Consider the following 19,389-nt stretch of genomic DNA (forward strand, 5'->3'; position numbering starts at 1 on the left):
CGCCGTATACACAGCACACGCACGCGCCGTATACACAGCACACATACACACCATATACACAGCACACACTCACACACGCCGAATACACAGCACACGCACGCGCCGTATACACAGCACACGCACGCGCCGTATACACAGCACACATACACACCATATACACAGCACACACTCACACACGCCGAATACACAGCACACGCACGCGCCGTATACACAGCACACGCACGCGCCGTATACACAGCACACGCACGCGCCGTATACACAGCACACGCACGCGCCGTATACACAGCACGCGCCGTATACACAGCACACGCACGCGCCGTATACACAGCACACGCACGCGCCGTATGCACAGCACACACAGATATAAGTACCTGCTGCTTAGTTGCCCTTTAAGATCAGGTGCAACACAAGTGATGGATGCAGCAGTTCAAGGGCTGGCTTCATTCTCCTCTTTTCTCTCCAAGAAAAGACCTTATAGACCTGAGCAGCAGAGCACAGAACTGGAGGGTGAGAGGCAGAACGCACGGCACTATACAGGCCCCTGCCCCATCACTCTGCTTCTATCTGCAATTTCACAGGGGAGCATGTAGGAGCCGGAGGGAGGAAGTCCCACCCCCAGTGCTGTCTGCCGGCAATAGACAAGATCAGCGGCTGCCCGAGCACTGCAGCCTCCGGGAATCTGCCCCAGTGCCCCGGGGGCCGCAGAAAAGGTCATCGTGGGCTGGATGTTCCCCACCCCTGCCTTAAAGGGACGGCAGGCACAGTTTCCTGCCGAGGACTGCGGTCCCCGGAACTCAGCCCAGGGACAGCAGAACTGAAGGGGAGTGGCCAAAATGCCGCCCCCCTGACATGTGCCGCCCGGGGCGGACTGCCCCCTCCGCCCCCCCTTTGCTACGCCACTGCAGACCTGCGGGAGAGGCGGGGGCGGTGGCCCCCCACCCCTCCACCGGCCAGCCCACCGGGAGAAGTCCCGCCCCTCCCGCCTGTCAGTCCGGGCCTGATCAGCGTGCACCGCGGCCTGATGGAGCGCGGTGCATGCATCCTTCCCATAGACAGGTAGGAGCCCTGTCTGCGAGCCAGATACGGCCATCAAAAGAGCCATATCTGGCTCGCGAGCCATAGGTTCCCGACCCCTGGTCTAGAGGCTGTGGTGGCTGCTGTACGCAATGTTGATCGTAAGATCAAGCAACTGACAGAATCTATGGATGGCAGGCTGCTGAGTGTCATCATAAAGAAAAGTGGCTATATTGGTCACTAATTTTCTTGGGTTTTGTTTTTGCATGTCAGAAATGTTTATTTCTAAATTTTGTGCAGTTATATTGGTTTACCTCGTGAAAATAAACAAGTGAGATGGGAATATATTTGGTTTTTATTAAGTTGCCTAATAATTCTGCACAGTAATAGTCACCTGCACAAACAGAATCCTCCTAAGATAGCCAAATCTAAAAATAACCCACTCCAACTTCCAAAAATATTAAGCTTTGACATTTGAGTCTTTTGGGTTGATTGAGAACATAGTTGTTGATCAATAATAAAAAAAATCCTCTAAAATACAACTTGCCTAATAATTCTGCACACGGTGTATTTGGGGCACTTAGTATTTAAAATAAAGTGCAATTGGCTAATACCACAGGCTCACAGCAACGGCGTCCTGGTAAGCCACACATCCGACCTGAGGAAAGACATCCATCATACACCACCTTGTATCCAATACACGTCTCCAGGTTGCAGCTCTATAGATAAGTTAAGTAAAAAAACAATGTAGGTGCACAGAGGAGACGAGAAGCTACGAGCACTGCACCTGGCGCATTTATTTGGGCACTACAGTTGCTTCTACGTGGGTGCAGATGCTAGCCGAGTACCCCAACCATAGAAGAAGTCCCTTTCTTATACTGTTATTTGGTCTATAGATTAATGCTCTTGTGTATCCTGATATTCCATAAGTGTCATGTTTTCTTGCATCTTCCTCTAGGTCTTCATTGTGGACTCGTGGGGGAGAAGATTACTACTGCTCCTTGGCTTCGGGATTTGTTGCACCGCCTGTGTAGTGTTGACCATTGCACTTGTTTATCAGGTGGGAGATTTTGGGCTTTAGTAGAGAACTCCCTCTACTATATATTGTGAGGTAGCACGGTCGGCTGCGCAGCAGAAGACACGGGATCCAGGCATTAAGGTTCACAGCACACGGTTTTAATCCAAACAAAAGTCCACAACAATATACATGTGCCTCTCCAGCAGAGAACTCAGGGAGTTCTGTTCACTCCCTCACACCCGGCACACCTGCCCTCGTTCCTGTTTCCTTTTAACCCTTCCTTAAGCCTGTAGGGAAACAGCATTAACCCTGTAGTGGAGTTACTTTCTATCATGGAGTGAGCACAACCGGGGCGAGACATACCGGCCGTCATAGATAACCCCGGTCACAGTCTCACATACCCCCCCCCTCAGTTCAAGCGAGCGGGGTTAAACTCCTGCCATCAAACACGGGCCGCGGGACAAGGCATCGGCGTTGCCCTGGAACCTACCGGCCCGGTGTTCAACCGTAAACCGGAAGTTCTGCAGAGAAAGGAACCACCGGGTAACCCGGGCATTCCGTTCCTTGGCGGACCTCATCCAGACCAGTGGAGAGTAATCCGTGACCAAGCGAAACTGCCGTCCCAGCAGGTAATAGTGTAGGGACTCCAAGGCCCACTTGATCGCCAGGCACTCCTTCTCCACTACGCTATAATTCCGCTCGGGAGGGGTGAGCTTCCTACTTAAGAAGGTGACGGGGTGTTCCTCCCCCTGAACCACCTGAGACAGCACTGCCCCCAGGCCGACCTCTGAGGCGTCAGTCTGTACTATGAACTCCTTCCGGAAATCAGGGTGTACAAGAACGGGCTGTCCGCACAGGACCCCCTTCAGGGCCCGGAAGGAGTCCTCGGCCTGCGGAGTCCAGCGCACCATGACGGACTTCTTGCCTTTGAGAAGGTCCGTCAAGGGGGCTGATAGTCCCGCAAAATCCTTTACAAACCTCCTGTAGTATCCCACGATACCCAGGAAAGCCCTAACCTGCTTCGTGGTCAGGGGTCTAGGCCACTTCTAGATCGCCTCAACCTTGTTAATTTGGGGCTTAATCACTCCTTGGCCTATCACGTAGCCCAAGTAGCGGGCTTCCGTGAGTCCCAACGCACATTTCTTGGGATTGGCTGTCAAGCCGGCTGTTCGAAGCGCGTCCACCACCGCTTGTACCTGTTCTAAGTGGGTCTGCCACTCGGAGCTGTAAATAATGATGTCATCAAGATACGCTGATGCATACGCCTGGTGGGGTTCCAGCACTAAGTCCATCAACCTCTGGAACGTGGCCGGAGCGCCATGTAACCCAAAAGGCAAGACAACATAGTGGAAGAGACCCTCTGGCGTAACAAAAGCGGTTTTCTCCTTGGCGGACTCCGTCAGTGGCACCTGCCAGTACCCCTTGGTCAGGTCGAGCGTGGTAAAATATCGCACCTGTCCCAGCCTATCAATCAGCTCATCCACCCGGGGCATGGGGTAGAGATCGAACTTGGATATTTCGTTCAATCTCCTAAAGTCATTGCAGAACCTTAAGGAGCCATCGGGTTTTGGTATTAGGACAATCGGACTAGCCCATTCACTCTGGGATTTTTCGATGACCCCCAGGCGTAACATTGTCTTTACTTCCTCCGATATGGCTTGTCGTCGAGCCTCCGGTACCCGGTATGACTTCAGGCGTACCTTCAGGTGGGGCTCGGTGACAATATCATGTCGTATCAGACTGGTCCTACCGGGCAGCTTGGAGAAGACATCGGGGTTCTGCTGAACCAACCGTCTGGCCTCTCGCCTCTGAGTCTTGGTGAGGGCTTCTCCAATCCTTACTTCCGGTTCGTCCTCTCCGGAGGTCGCTGGAGCCGGAGGTGAACGACCCGAAGAGGGAGGAGGTGGGGAAAAAACAGCCATCAGGCTTTCCCGTTCCTGCCAAGGTTTTAATAGGTTGACATGGTATATTTGTTCAGGTTTCCGCCTACCGGGCTGCAATACTTTATAGTTAACCACCCCGACTCTTTCCTTTATCTCGTAGGGGCCTTGCCACTGAGCCAGGAATTTACTCTCCGCCGTGGGGATTAATACCAACACCCGATCCCCGGGTTTAAAGGTCCGCACGGTGGCTTGTCTATTGTAGCGGCCGCTTTGCGCGGCCTGAGCCTCCTGTAAATGCTCCTTCACAATTGGCATGACCGCGCTTATGCGGTTCTGCATACCCAAAATGTGTTCAATCACACTTTTATGGGCGGTGGGCTCTTGCTCCCATGTTTCCTTTGCCAGGTCCAACAATCCCCGGGGATGTCGCCCGTATAACAATTCAAAAGGCGAAAACCCCGTGGATGCCTGTGGCACCTCTCGTATGGCAAACATCAAATAGGGAAGCATCATATCCCAGTCTTTCCCGTCTTTTGAAATCACCCTTTTGAGCATGGTTTTCAGGGTTTTATTGAAACGCTCGACTAAACCGTCCGTTTTAGGATGATACACAGACGTACGCAACTGCTTGATCTGGAGTAGCCGGCATAGCTCTTTGGTCACTTTAGACATGAATGGGGTCCCCTGATCCGTAAGGATCTCCTTGGGCAACCCCACCCGGCAGAACACAGCAAACAACTCCCGAGCTATAAGCTTTGCTGCAGTATGTCTGAGAGGTATCGCCTCGGGATACCGGGTGGCATAGTCAACGATCACTAGGATGTGTTGGTGCCCTCGAGCGGACTTTACGAGGGGCCCCACCAGATCCATCCCTATCCGTTCAAAAGGGACTTCTATAATGGGTAACGGTACCAACGGATTGCGAAAATGGGTCAGGGGTGCGGTAAGCTGACACTCCGGGCAGGTTTCGCAGAACCGTTTTACCTCCCCAAAGACCCCGGGCCAATAGAACCTTTGCAATATTCGCTCCTGCGTTTTCTTGACCCCTAGGTGGCCACTCATCAGGTGTTTATGAGCCAAGTCGAGGACCCGCCGGCGATACGGCTGGGGCACCACCAACTGTTCTACCCCCACGCCCCGTATTTCATCTACCCGGTAGAGTAAATCCTGCTTAAGAGCGAAATGGGGGTACCTTACCTGGGCACCGGGCAGCTGTGCCACCCCGTCAACTACTGTCACCCGACTCCGGGCATGTATTAACGTAGGGTCCTGGAGTTGGGCTGTCCCAAACGTATCCGGGGACGCCTCCAACTCCGGGATGGGCTCGACCATCTCAGCCTCTCCTGCCAATACCTCTAGGGGTGACCTATCGGGTTCACACTCTGTCCCTATCATGGTGACCCCTACGGCAGGCGTCCCGGATTCAGGATTGTAGGGCTCAGGTCCCGGACCGACCAATATCTGAGGGGACTTAGGGGGTCCCCTCCATAAAGTCCAAAAATAGGGCAGATCCCTTCCTAGGATCACGTCATAAGGAAGAGTGTTAAGAAGTCCCACCTCATGTTGCACCTGACCGCAAGGTGCTGTGATGGTGACAATCCCCGTGGGATAGTCTCGGCGGTCCCCATGTATGCAAACCACCCCCACGGTACGTCCTGTGGCCTTTACATTAGCCCTCAAGGTGGATCGCACAAGGGTCACTAAGCTTCCGGAATCCAACAATCCTGTAACCGGACATCCATTCACCTGTATTTGGCACAAGTGGGGCTCCGTCTCTGGGGAGACCAGGTCAGCGGTACACACCACCTGAGCATACATTGAACCCCGCCGGGTAACCCCACAATCCATGGGCTCCGTGGTGAGTGGACACTGGGCTTCCATATGTCCCACCCGCTGGCACCGCCAACATCTAATGGGGACGGAAACCCCCTTGACGGGTTGTCGTTTAGGGTACAGAACCTTCCGGACCTCAGGAATGGCGGCCGCGGCCTCAGACGGGACGGTAGGGGACTCCTGCACCATTGTCAGCGGTGGGTCCTTGGCCCTAGGCTTGGAGGGGCCGGACCGACGGGCGGTACGCAAAGTCTCAGTGTCCCGTATCAAGTCCTGCGTAGCCACATGCCGCTCTACCAGGGACACTAATTGGTCCAGGGTACTCGGGTCACCCTGTCCTACCCACCGTTGAACGGTGACGGGTAAAGTGCGCACAAAACGATCCACTACTACCCTTTCCACCATTTGCGCCGGGCTCAGAGTGTCAGGCTGCAACCACTTTTTTACAAGATGCAACAAGTCATAGGCCTGGGAGCGTACGGGTTTGGCTTCCTCATAGAACCACTGATTTACCCGCTGAGCCCGTACATAGGTATTCACCCCCAACCGAGCCAGTATTTCGGCTTTCAGGGTCACATAGTCAATGGCGTCCTCGGTACTGAGGTCCAGGTACGCTTTTTGGGGTTCCCCCGTCAGATAGGGTGACAATACCTCAGCCCACTGGGGGGTCGGCAGCTTTTCCCGCTCGGCCACCCGCTCAAACACCGCCAGGAACGCTTCCACATCATCCCCCGGGGTCATCTTTTGCAACGCTTGTCTCACCGCTTTCCGGACGCTGCCGTCGTCACCCGGTCCCGGGGTTGTTGCTGCCGGTCCGGCACGGATCGACTTGGCCAGGAGAACCATCTGTTCTTGATGTCTTTGTTCCTGCAATTGCAAGGCTTGCTGCTGACGTGTATTGGCCTGAACCAGCTGTTCTTGGTGCCTTTTGTCCTGCACTTGCAAGGATTGCTGCTGACGTTCCAACGCCCGGAGCAGGTGTGCATTGGTCTGTTGCTGCTGTTCATTAGCCTCAGCCAGCTGCTTTAGTATGTCCTCCATGGCGTCACCGGGTTTGGGCTGTAGTATAGCCGCTCGAATCCAGGACACGTGCTACTGGGTCACCAGGGATGGATGCTACACCTCACCGGCTGGCATGCCCGCCGATTCTCCACCATATGTGAGGTAGCACGGTCGGCCGCGCAGCAGAAGACACGGGATCCAGGCATTAAGGTTCACAGCACACGGTTTTAATCCAAACAAAAGTCCACAACAATATACATGTGCCTCTCCAGCAGAGAACTCAGGGAGTTCTGTTCACTCCCTCACACCCGGCACACCTGCCCTCGTTCCTGTTTCCTTTTAACCCTCCCTTAAGCCTGTAGGGAAACAGCATTAACCCTGTAGTGGAGTTACTTTCTATCATGGAGTGAGCACAACCGGGGCGAGATATACCGGCCGTCATAGATAACCCCGGTCACAGTCTCACAATATATACATACGGTATATATATATATATATATATATATATATTATATATATATATATATATATACACACAATATATATATATATATATATATATATAGATCAGCAAGTAAAATCCCCCAATGTTTACATAAAATATGGAAGATTGTGTCCGACTGGCTAAGTAAAGGTTCCTACAACTTGCAAGGGACCTAATTCTTCTGAAATTCGCATTTTAGATGTCAGCAGCAAATTCCTCGTCCTTCCAACTGCATTGCTGAAGGCATCCTTTAAGACATGATGGGGTATCCTCTGATCTGAATCCTGACTCGCATGTCGCTGGATTGTGCCAAAAAGTCAGTTACTGGAGCAATTCCTCTTCACCCTAAGGTATTGCCTCTTTGGGATGCCTTTTTTGAGAGGTGTAGGATGAAAACTATCCAGCCTTAATAAGTTATTATTGGTCGTGGGTTTTCTGTAGATGTTGGTGGATAAGACCCCCCTACTGTCTTTTGTAAAAAGGGCATCCAGAAAGGGCAGACATTAGAGTTGAGCGAGTACCTAACTATTTGTACTTGCTATACTCATAACGAGTACTGTGTAATATTCGCGTATTAGTTCCGAGTAGCGTGTGCAATGCAAGTCAATGGGGAAAACTCGCAATGTAACTAGTTACCAGAATTCCGCACTATTCCGCTACTCGTACAAATAGTACGGCATTCGGGTTACTCATTACTTTGGAATGAATTCATTTGGAATGAATATGCGACGACTAGACAGTACTCATTATGAGTATAGCAAGTACTCGCTCAACTCTAGCAGACATGAATCATTTATTTCACTGGTAAACCGAAGTCCAAACTCATTGATGTCGATGTATTCAATAAATCTGTGAAAATCATCCTTTGTGCCAGACTAAAGAATGAACACATTGTCTATGTATCACCCCCAGTATTGAATCACTGATGTTCACCAGGGGGTCTGGTCACCAAAAATGTCAATTTTCTCCCACCAGCCCAAGTATAAATTGGCATATGATGGGGCACATGAATTCCCCATCGCAGTCCCCTTGAGCTGGTGGAAGTACTTGTTGTCACAAAGGAAATAATGTGTTAATATAAAGTGGAGTAGACTAAAGACAATCATATTATACCTCTGAAAGAAGTTTGCCCTGGACTGTAGAAAATTCACCAGCCTCCAAGCTTTTGTCATGTGGTATGGTGCTATATAAAGACACAATGTCCATTGACGCTAATCAAGTAGTGCACTCCAGAGTAAAATCATCTACTTTACTCAGTAAGTACAATGTGTCCAATATGTATGATGGTAGGGCAAGGACGAAGGCCTTTAAGATTCTATCCACATATATACTGACCTGCTGCCTAATGCAATTAATACCAGACATTATGAACCATCCTTTAAGGGTGACTAACACCTTATAGATCTTAGGCTATGTGCGCACAGTGCGTTTTTCGCTGCGTTTTTGCGCGTTTTTCGGGTGCGTTTTTGGCTTCAAAACTGCATGACTTTGCTTCCCCAGCAAAGTCTATGAGTTTTCATTTTTGCTGTCCGCACACAACTGTTTTTTTAAGCTGCGTTTTTGAGTTTAAAAAAAAAAAATGGACATGTCAATTCTTTCCTGCGTTTTTCTGCGATTTCCGCCCATGCAATGCATTGGAAAAACGCAGCAAAACGCAGAGATCAAAAACGCAGCCAAAAACGCACCAAATCGCGGTAAAAGCGCATGTGTTTTTTGACGCGTTTTTCGACGCAGGTCCGTTTTTAGCGTCCAAAACCGCACAAAAACGCAGCGTCAAAAAAACGCAGCGTGCACACGTAGCCTTAGGCAATGCATAAAAAGTGGGTATGAGTGGCTTTGTTGGCACCATATAGTCAAATTCGTCTTTGGAGCTCAAGCGTACATCCAATACTTCCACCAACATGTTGGTTAATTCCTCACTATACAGATCAGTCGGGTCAGACATGAGAATGGTTTAGGTATCCTCATTATTCAATATGGCATAATACATGCCCCTGTAAGATGCATGGTCTAACACCATCAAGTTTCCCCCCTTATCAGAGGGTTTTATAATGATCTCCTGGCTCCTTTTGAAACTATCAAGTGCCACTTGTTCCCCCTGAGTAAAATTATTGCCAGCATTTGATCCACTCAATTTCCTGAACTCATCCTCCACCACTGTAACAAAGATGTCAATACTAGTAAGTTCACCATCCCGTGGGAGTTTCTGAGCCTTTTTCTTAAGGTTAGTAAAAGGAACAAACCCTTTGTCCAGCTCATTTTTCTTTTTAAGTTCTACTAAGGTGTCAATACCCTCAAGATCCTCCAAATCCAAGGTCATTGTTTTTATAGAATTTATGCCATTTAAGCTTACGACCAAAGAGATGAATATCTTTGGTCCGATTAAAGCTATTATAGGGCACCGTACAAACAATAGTGAGTCCCTTATGGACTAAAGATATCATATCTCCAGTTAGAATAAAGGTAGACAAATTGATAGTCTGGCTAGTCTCTCCCACCTTCTTTACATCTATTGTTTTCTTCTTAAATTGTTGGGGTTGGTTACTCCGCTCTCTAAAAAAGAAGGGGAATTGCGAAAACACAAAGGAAGAGGATTTTCCTCCATTGTCCCCTGAACCTCTTGTGTTTGCTTCTGACAAGTTGAAGTGTTTCTCCCCCTTCTTGCGCTGCCATCTCCCCCTCGTGTAGGGTCTGCCAGTGCCCCCTCTGGACCTGTACTTCCTTATTTTTTACAATCAACTTCTCCATATCTGAGGCCTTCAACCTTCTCCGTATCTGAGGTCTTTAACCTTCTCTATATCTGAGGCCTTCAACCATCCCTGCATCTGAGGACTCCAACCTTCTCCGCAACTGAGGCCTTCAACCTTCCCTGCATCTGAGGCCTCCAACTTTCCCTGCATCTGAGGCCTTCAACCTTCTCCACATCTGAGGCCTTCAACTTTCTCCATATCTGAGGCCTTCAACCTTCCCTGCATCTGAGGTCTCTAACCTCTCCTGCATCTTAGGCCTTCAATGTTCTCCGTATCTGAGGTCTTCAACCTTCTCCATATCTGAGGCCTTCAACCTTTTCCGTATTTGAGGCCTTCAACCTTCTCCGTATGCGAGGCCTTCAACCTTCTCCGTATGCGAGGCCTTCAACCTTCTCCGTATGCGAGGCTTTCAACCTTCTCTATATCTGAGGCGTCCAACCTTCTCTATATCTGAGGCCTTCAACCTCCTCCATATCTGAGGCCTTCAACCTTCTCCGTATCTGAAGTCTTCAACCTTGTACATATCTGAGGCCTTCAACCTCCTCCATATCGGAGGCCTTCAACCTTCTCCGTATCTGAGGTCTTCAACCTTCTCCGTATCTGAAGTCTTCAACCTTGTACATATCTGAGGCCTTCAACCTTCTCCGTATCTGAGGTCTTTCGATCAGAGGAGGAGATATCCATATATTGGTTTGTGGGTTTAGGGGTATGTATATTATATGCCCTCTGATCCCAAAAATCTCTAAGATCTGTAAGAAATTGTTTATATTCCTATTTAAGGTATTTTGAGGTTTCTCCGTGTTGTTCTGTAAAATGGACTCACCCCTACTAAAATCCACCTCAGTTTTAAACTCCAATACTTTTTGCCTCAGTTCATCTAGTTTTTAGAGGATTCACTATAATTCACTTTCTCTTTTTCTAATGGTATATTTATTAGCCTCACCGAGGAGGTGGTTAATTATTTTCCCTACATAGTGAGAAAATCAGAAGTTTTCAACCTAGGAGCTGGGCAAATACTGATGCGGAGGCCTCTTGGGAGTATATCCTGTTTACTATAGTTTCCCTATGCCTTAATCTCCCACCACGCCTTCAAACTCTCAATTTAGCAATCCTGCAAGTCCGTGAAAATTGTTTTCAATCAAGGAGTATCGACACCAGTTGCTGAAGATTCATCCACTGAAAGCGCGCATTCAGTGTCCTCTAACCAGTTGTCTAAGTTAAATGGACCTAATTAGTGATGGGCGAACTCTGAGAAATCTGGAATGGGCGGGTCCAACCAGATATTAAGAAAAAAAACAGTCTGTGCCCGGAATTAATTCTAGTTATCTGGTCGGACGGCGATTCCCATATAAGTCTATGGAGACCTGAATCTTGCGTTAAAATGGTGGTAGAAAGGGCTAGGGAGGATTAGAGCAGGCTTTTCATACTTCCAGAGTCTCCCGCGTGGCAGTAACACTATTACCGGGGCTTCTCATTACCCTCATACATATTCACTGCTTCCCTAACCCACCAGCAGTTCCGGCATCTCTGATTGGTTGCAGTCAGACCGCGCCCCCACTCTGAGTAACAGCATGTCTGACTGCTTGGAATCACACACACTGTCTAAGTTTCTATTGTGGTGTAAAAATAAATAAATAAAAAAATTGGCGAAGGGTCCCCCCATATTATGATAGCCAGCACAGATGAAGCATACGGCTGCAGCCCTTATCCGTGTGCTTATTTTGGCTGTGTATCAAAATAAGAAGGACCCTAATGCGGCTTGATCTTAAATTATTTCAATAATTTAAAAAAAAAAAAAATAATGGCTTGCGTTCCCCCCAATTTTGATACCCAGGCATGAGTGTAATGCCTGATTGGAGTCACAGACTCAGACTGGCTGTAAGGGGAGTCTAGAGAAAAGCCGCTCACAAAGCAGGACCCCAAGAACTCTGCAACCCTTTAACCCCTATACAGGGATTTGGAATTACACAGAGCCTCAGAGATCGCTACCTGTGGTAGGTTGTAGTCCGTGGTTGTCAGGCAGGGTCAAAAACCAGGAGATGCTAAACAGGAACAGAATCGGCAGGCAAGGACGTAGTGAGGAGACAAAGCAGAGGTCAAATCCGGAACTGGCAGTAAGGTACAAAAATGACAGGCAGGAGGGTAGTCAAACAACAAGCAAAGATCAGCGCACAGGAATCAAAATACAAACAGCACATGAGCCAGGAGTACAGAACTACCTCTGGCAGTGGTCATGTGACAGGAGGGGGAATAAGAAGGGTGTGGTGTCTTCCCATTGGCTGCAGGTGAATGTTGGCAACTTCAGCTGGAAGACACACGCCACCTACAGTCAGCCAGTGGTACTGCAGGTTCCAGGGAAACCCAGCCTAGTGGATGAGCGGAGCCTGTGCTCCGCAGAGCCACGGGCACCGACTCCTATCCCATCACCAACACTATCCATAGTGGGGACATGGCATCGTCTGGCGATCGGAGCAGAAGTCGCAGGAGCGGACTCCGGTGGGGACGTGACAATGAGAAAGCTGAGAGCTGAGGGCTGGTATTCTCAAGTTGGGGAGGCCCAAGGCTATTGGGCCCCCCAGCCTAAAAATAGCAGCTTCCCAGGATTGCCGCATCTATTAGAAGTGACAATCCCAGCACTGCCCTGGTGTAGTGGCAATCGGGGTAATATCAAGGGTTAATGACAGCTCACAGCTGCCACTAACCCCTAGATTAGTAATGGGAGGGATTTATGAGACCCTCCATTACTAATTTGTAACGGAAAAGAAAAACACAAACACCGAAAAAATCCTTTATTTGAAATTGAATGCAAAACACCCGCTTTCACTACTTTATTACCCCACACACCCAGTTCTGACGTAATCTACAAGAGGTCCCTTTCTTGTTTTAAATTATACAGATAGCTGCCACCGGATAGTTACTAGGAGTTCCCTGAGTACTCCGGCTCCAGGATTGGTGCACGGGTAATAGTTATCCCGCTCAGATCCGGACTTTTACAGTCCGGCTTCGCCCATCACTAAACCTGACAAAAAGCTTGCCATAAATGAAACTAATCCTATTAATTTTAACAAAATCAGTAAGCTATAAGGGATCCAAAAAAACTAATTAACAACAAAAAAATCACAATAAAACATGAACCTTTAATAGATATGCATTAATAAGTTTTTGACAAGTACTTCCCTCAGCTCAAGGGGCCTGTGATGGGGAGATTGTGTGCCCCATCATATGTCAATTTGTACTTGGGCTGGTTGGAGGACATTGTCATTTTTGTGACCAGATCCACATAGATATCTATGATGTCATACTGGAGGCGATACATAGACGATGTGTTCATTCTTTGGTATGGCAACAAGGATGATTTTCAAAGGTTTATTGAGTGCATCAACATCAATGAGTTTGGAATTTGCATCCCCAGTGAAATACATTATTCGAGTCTGTCCTTTTGGATATCCTGTTTACGAAAGACAGTGGGGTCTTGTCCATCAATATCTACAGAAAACCCCTCTTCACTAATAACTTATTGAGGTGGGATAGTTTTGATCCTACACCTCTCGAAAAGGCCATTCCAAAGGGGCAGTACCTCAGGGTCAAGAGGAATTGCTTCAGTAACTTGGACTTTTTGGCACAATGCAGGGACCTAAATTATTGAAGATTTCGCTGGACCTAATCACATATGATTTTTTTCTTCTTTTTGGCAGACAAGCGTACACTGGATGCCGTATCTCAGCATTGCCTGTATCATCATCTACGTTATAGGTCATGCCATAGGACCAAGTGAGTGATGTATTTCTAATTTGTGCAAATAGCATTAAAGTGGACGTTAAGGTATAAAAATATGAGGCCGTTCTTGTCCATATGACCATTTTTTAGCATCTTACATGTCAACACCCGAATAGATGATTACAGGTTACCACCATTGAGGCTACAGATGCTAAGGCTTCCCTCTACTTTTTGATCCTACCATATCCCTCCATGTTCAGAATGTGAAGCTGCAATGTCATGCTTAAAAAAAAATATGGACATCTTCCAGTATTTTTTTTAACTTAAATTAATATATTCTTGGCTAACAGTCTATTAAAAATGTTTGTTTGGTTTCTACAGCCCATATGCATCACTGTACATAAAAATTACAGAAAGAGGTAACAGTGAATCCCATAGCGAGCACGGCTGACAGTGTGGACTGTACCCTTTTATTTATAGTCCTCTAAACTCCTCTAAGCCGATTTAGAACCAAAACTTTGTTGTAGGTATAAACAAGCTTAAAAGATCTTTCTGAAAAGTACAGAACATCGTAAAAGTTCCAGCCATGAGAATAAGCTCACTGATAGATTCACAGTTGCCTCATTTTACAAATTTGCTCTGTACATTGATGCAGAGGATGCGAAAGCCAAAAAGGTCAACATTTGTAATGAAACTGAAATGGAACAAAATGTATATATTTTTTTAAAAAAAATAAACAACTGAACTTACATAGAAAAAGATATTTCATATTATTCCTATGAGGCTCAATAGTATGCAGACAAAAATAGGCAGTGCAATGCAAAGCCTATAGTTGGCATGTGGTTCTAAATTTTAATGAAACCCAATTGTAAAACTGATTTTTATCCCCAAATATATGCAGACAGTGGCGTAACTAGAGTTTGATGGGCCCCAATGTAAAATTCGGTCCTGGGCTCCCCACCCCCTGACGGTACAGGATTATTACGCTGACACTTGGCTCTCTCCCTCAGCAACCAGCTTTTCCATACTCCGATATAATATCTGATAGTATAATGCATCTCATAAATCTCCATATATTATAATGCACCCCCATAGTCCTTCATATATTATAATGCACCCCCATAATTATCCATATATTATAATGCACCCCCATAGTCATCCATATATTATCATACACTCTCCATAGTCCTGCATATAGTATAATGCACCTCCATAGTCCTCCGTGCATTATAATGCACCCCATATTCCTCCAGTATTATCTAGCCCCCATATAGTATTATGGCGCTCCCATATAGTATTATGCAGCTCCCATGTAGTAGCATACAACCCCGATCTCGTTTAATGCACCCCCTTAGTCATTGGGATTAAATAAATATACTCACTTTGCCTCATTCCCCCGCTACTTCGGTCTCCTCAGCGTGTCCACTGTTCTGCACATCTCAGCACAGCAGGTGCGCAGCAGTGACGTTATCACGCTCTGCTGTGCTGACACGTCAGAGAGCAGACACAGGGGGAGATTGATGAGAGAGGAAGTGCGCCGCTCCCTCTCTCATCATTGCTTTCAATTGCGATGCCGATACAATTGAAAGTGTGATCCTCGGCGAGGGGGCCCATAGCGGTCGCGTGGCCTGCCGTCATTGGTGGTGCACCACTGCCTGAGGTCCTCATCCCCCCTGACCCCTCGGGCCCAGTCGCGATGGCGACCCCTGTGACTGCGATCATTCTGCCCCTGTATGCAGATAAGTAAAAAAAATTATTGGATAATGATATCATCCATTGTCTGTCTGGTTCCAGGCCCCATCCCCTATGTTATCACCACTGAGATGTTTCGTCAAGCCTCCCGCCCGGCAGCCTTCATGGTGGCCGGCAGTGTACACTGGCTATCCAATTTCACAGTTGGACTCATTTTTGAGTTTCTGAGGGTGAGTTCTGTTTTGCAATATTTATTAGAAAGTCTTCGATTTCCTCTTCATTGAATCTGATCTATGCTTTCTTACAGAAAGGATTAGGCTCCTACTGTTTCATCCTTTTTGCCGCCATCTGCCTTGCGACTTTCCTCTTCATATTTTTTGTGGTTCCTGAAACTAAGGGTAAAACATTTTTGGAAGTCAGTCAACTTATGGCAAAGAAAAATGGACTTGACGAAAGAACAGATTCCAAGGAAATCCAGGATCTTAACCCTTCACTTAAGGACACCACAATGGAGAAACCAGAAATTGCCTTTAACACCCCTCTCTGATCATCTGTGCCTATGATGTAAAAAACATTTATATGAAACTTTTTATAAAAAGTTTGAAACATGATAAAATTTCATTTGTTTTATTTTGACGAGACCCATAAAAATCCAAGCGCGAAAGTTTTACCAAAGAATTTCTTTATTGTTTAAACAATGGGGTGCAAAGATTGCGTCATACCCTGTCTTCATTGTAGCTTTTACATTGGGGCCCTTGAGCTTTAATTTCCATTTCTGTTTTTCAACAATTACTATATTATAATAAATTAACTTTATCTTTTAAAAAGAATAAATCTTAAATTACCTTGGAATTAGATGCGAAATGTAAGATTAGCGAATCATATAAAATGTATCATCCATACTGTTCATAAGAGAATATTTAGTCCTTTAATAGTTTGATGAAAAAATAGTGCTTGGGACTAGATGGGTCCAGAACCCCGCATAGAGGGGACTTAAAGGGAACCTGTCAACTTCAGATTGTCCAGGTACCAAGTTAAAAAGCAAGGGGAACTGGGTAAATGAATACTTAGTTTATTAGAATATTCTATTAATATTCAGAATAACTTGCATTTTTTCTTTCATTTGTCAATCACTGATTAGGACCGCCCACTGGACTACTAAGCACAGAGAGATCAGAGATTTGAATACAAAAATGATAATTTATGTATTTTTCAATATTTATTAAGATATTTATCAATCTGGTCAACTCTTCCAGGTCGATAGTTTGTTGCTGGCAGATCAGATACCTTGTTCCATGTGACCATTAAAGAGATTGTTCAGGTTTGGGGTGCAAGTTTGCAATCACTCTATGTGACTGTAGACATATGAATCCTTACAGTGTGCAGTATTCACGTTGTCAGGGGGCTGCATGATCACAAGTATGGCATTTGCATACATGCGGTCACATGCCAACTAGATGTGCACGACCTAATGCTCATCTTCTCCAGATCGATAGCCTTCTGCTGGCAGATCACATACCTTGTGAAAGGTGACCTATAAAGGGATTGTCTAGTTTTGGGGCACAAGTCTGCGGACATTCAATGTCATTTTATGCGACTGCAAACATGTGAATCCTTACAGCGTGCAGTGTTCACATTGTCAGGCAGCTGCATGACCACAAGTATGGCATTTGCCTACATGCGGTCACATGCCAACAAGATGTGCACGACATCTCTCTCAGTATAAGTGAATTGAATGAGGCCGGGCACGTCTAGTCAGAATGTGGCCGTAAGTATGTAAATCCTATACATGCGTCCACATGCCAACTAGACGTGCACGACCTCTCTCAATATAACTGTACTGAGTGAGACCGAACATATTTAGTTGGAATGTGGCCGTAAGTATGCAAATCCTATACATGCGGCCACATGCCAACTAGACATGCACAACCTCTCTCAACATAAGTGAATTGAGTGATGCCGGACATGTCTAGTCGGAATGTGACTGTAAGTATGCAAATCATATACATGCGGACACGTGCCAACTAGACGTACACAACCTCGCTCAATATAAGTGAATTGAGTGAGACCAGACATATCTAGTCGGAATGTGGCTGGTAGTATGCAAATGCTGTACATGCGGTTACATGACCGCTAGTGCTGGAGAATCCTGTCAGCACACAAAGTGACTGCAGACTTGTGTGCCAAATCTACACATGCTCTTTAAAGAGGCCCTGTAACATGTATTTTTTTTTATCTGGTGTAAATGTCACTGTGCTCCAGAATTTTTTTTTTTCCGTTCCTGAAGTATAGCTCTTTCTTACCTGTATAAAAAATAAAGTCTTTTTAGCCAAGTGGGCATGGTCTTTACCTGTGGTCTTTCCCTGTGGGCTGTTTCTTAAGGACCACGCCCAATTGGCTAAGAAGTCTAGATCTACATACAGGGAATAGGAGCCCATATTTTAGGAATGGAAAGGCACTGAAACAAAAGAAAACCAACTTCGGATTCCGGAGAATAGAGGGATTTATTCTACGTAAAAAAAGAGTGACATTTATTTCAAGTGGCGGATCCTCTTTAAGTAACAATCTTCCGCAGAGATGGGAAGTAATGGCGTAGAGCGTTAAAATGATTTAACAGCTATTATCTGCCTCAAGGATGACCCCGCCAGATACAATCATGGAGGTGTCTCCCCAGGATATTATGTCTCCTCTTAGTCCTGTCATTTGACATTTACTCAGCAATGTAATCTCTTGAGCAGTTAATTGGCGACTCCAGAGGTGGAGCTGACTTAACCTTCCAACAAAGCCATTATTAAACAGTCCTAAGAGATCAAATCTGTCTTTTGCAAGAATGACTAGACCTCCAGCTTTAATATTATATCCTTTCTTGAGATTTTTCTCTTTTCCTTGAAGCCCACTCACCCAGAGCTCCGTGTTCCCAGAAGAAGAGTCCCATTGGACACAGTAATGAACCCAATCCTCTGACGTGTGATATATATTAAAGTCAACAGATTCCCCCCCGATCCATAGGTGGATTCCGGACCCTACACTCAAGACCAGTTCATTGTCACTATCCTTGGTGGAGTAAGAAAATACTTTCTGAATTCTTTCCTGCCTGGTTCTCACCCACATACAGAGGGTAAATTCAGTCAACTGCAATGGTCTAAGGAGCTGGACTTCCACGTGGGCCGCCGGGTGATTATTGGCGAAATAGAAAGAAGGATAGTGTGGAACCGCCGGAGCACCTGTAAGAGGAAAACACATTAAGATATAATCGGTCTTTAGAATTATAACACATTTCTTGGCATAAAATGCAAAATCAATAATCTGGCTGATAAATATAAGAAAAGCAACAAACATGAAATAGTTTAATAACTATAACATTAGGGCAAATAGTGCTTCACATAAACCTCTTCTTATAAGTTGACCAAGCGTTTACTTATGTATCATTCTGGTTAGTGGGAACCTGAGGGCAAGTGCCTCGGGCGGCAAAATTAAAAGGTCGGTGTGGCACATTTTTTTTAAAGTGGCCACAGCTACTATGATTTGTGATGACTGTGGTATAGAGGGTTTTATTAGGACCTTCCACTAACCTTGCCCTATATACGGACCAGCTGACTGCCCCAAGAGTTTTTATACCAATATTACAAAAAACACCTTTGCCAAATCACAAAAAAATAGCTAGTTCAGAAAAAAAGTGAAATTTTGGCAAATTGTTTTTTTCCATGTTATAATCTGTTTTAAAAGTGAAAAGTAGAAATCTTTCAATTTTCACACCAGCCATTGAGAGTTTTTAAGAAAATATAGCCCTATATAATGTATCATAGATTCTAATGAGCACAGCACGTACAAAAGTCATTGTGAAGGGAAGAGGAGCAGGGTCTGGTGTGACATCACCAATTGTGACTGGTGGGTGCTGTATTATCTACTGTATATAGAGGTTTTATCAGTCATTGTACAGGAGGGTGAGGAGGTGAGCTGTGATATCACCTATTGTGAATGGGAGATCCTGTGTTA

The 19,389-nt window shown here is 46.3% G+C and overlaps 2 protein-coding genes across 2 annotated transcripts in view; one reads left to right on the forward strand and one right to left on the reverse strand.

Annotated features, from left to right (window-relative positions):
- Positions 1-16,182, forward strand: part of LOC142256623 (solute carrier family 2, facilitated glucose transporter member 5-like) — a 46,889-nt gene extending 30,707 nt beyond the window's left edge. The window contains exons 10-13 of the mRNA XM_075328404.1: positions 1,973-2,074; positions 13,680-13,755; positions 15,496-15,623; positions 15,701-16,182. Of these exons, the coding sequence (XP_075184519.1) occupies positions 1,973-2,074; positions 13,680-13,755; positions 15,496-15,623; positions 15,701-15,940 (546 nt within the window). The 3' untranslated portion in view covers positions 15,941-16,182. The remainder of the gene's footprint in view (positions 1-1,972; positions 2,075-13,679; positions 13,756-15,495; positions 15,624-15,700) is intronic.
- Positions 16,038-19,389, reverse strand: part of CA6 (carbonic anhydrase 6) — a 42,030-nt gene continuing 38,678 nt past the window's right edge. The window contains exon 9 of the mRNA XM_075328403.1: positions 16,038-18,617. Coding sequence (XP_075184518.1) covers positions 18,004-18,617 — 614 coding nt within the window. The 3' untranslated portion in view covers positions 16,038-18,003. The remainder of the gene's footprint in view (positions 18,618-19,389) is intronic.

Source organism: Anomaloglossus baeobatrachus, chromosome 11 (assembly GCF_048569485.1).
Source record: "Anomaloglossus baeobatrachus isolate aAnoBae1 chromosome 11, aAnoBae1.hap1, whole genome shotgun sequence".
NCBI lineage: Eukaryota > Metazoa > Chordata > Amphibia > Anura > Aromobatidae > Anomaloglossus > Anomaloglossus baeobatrachus.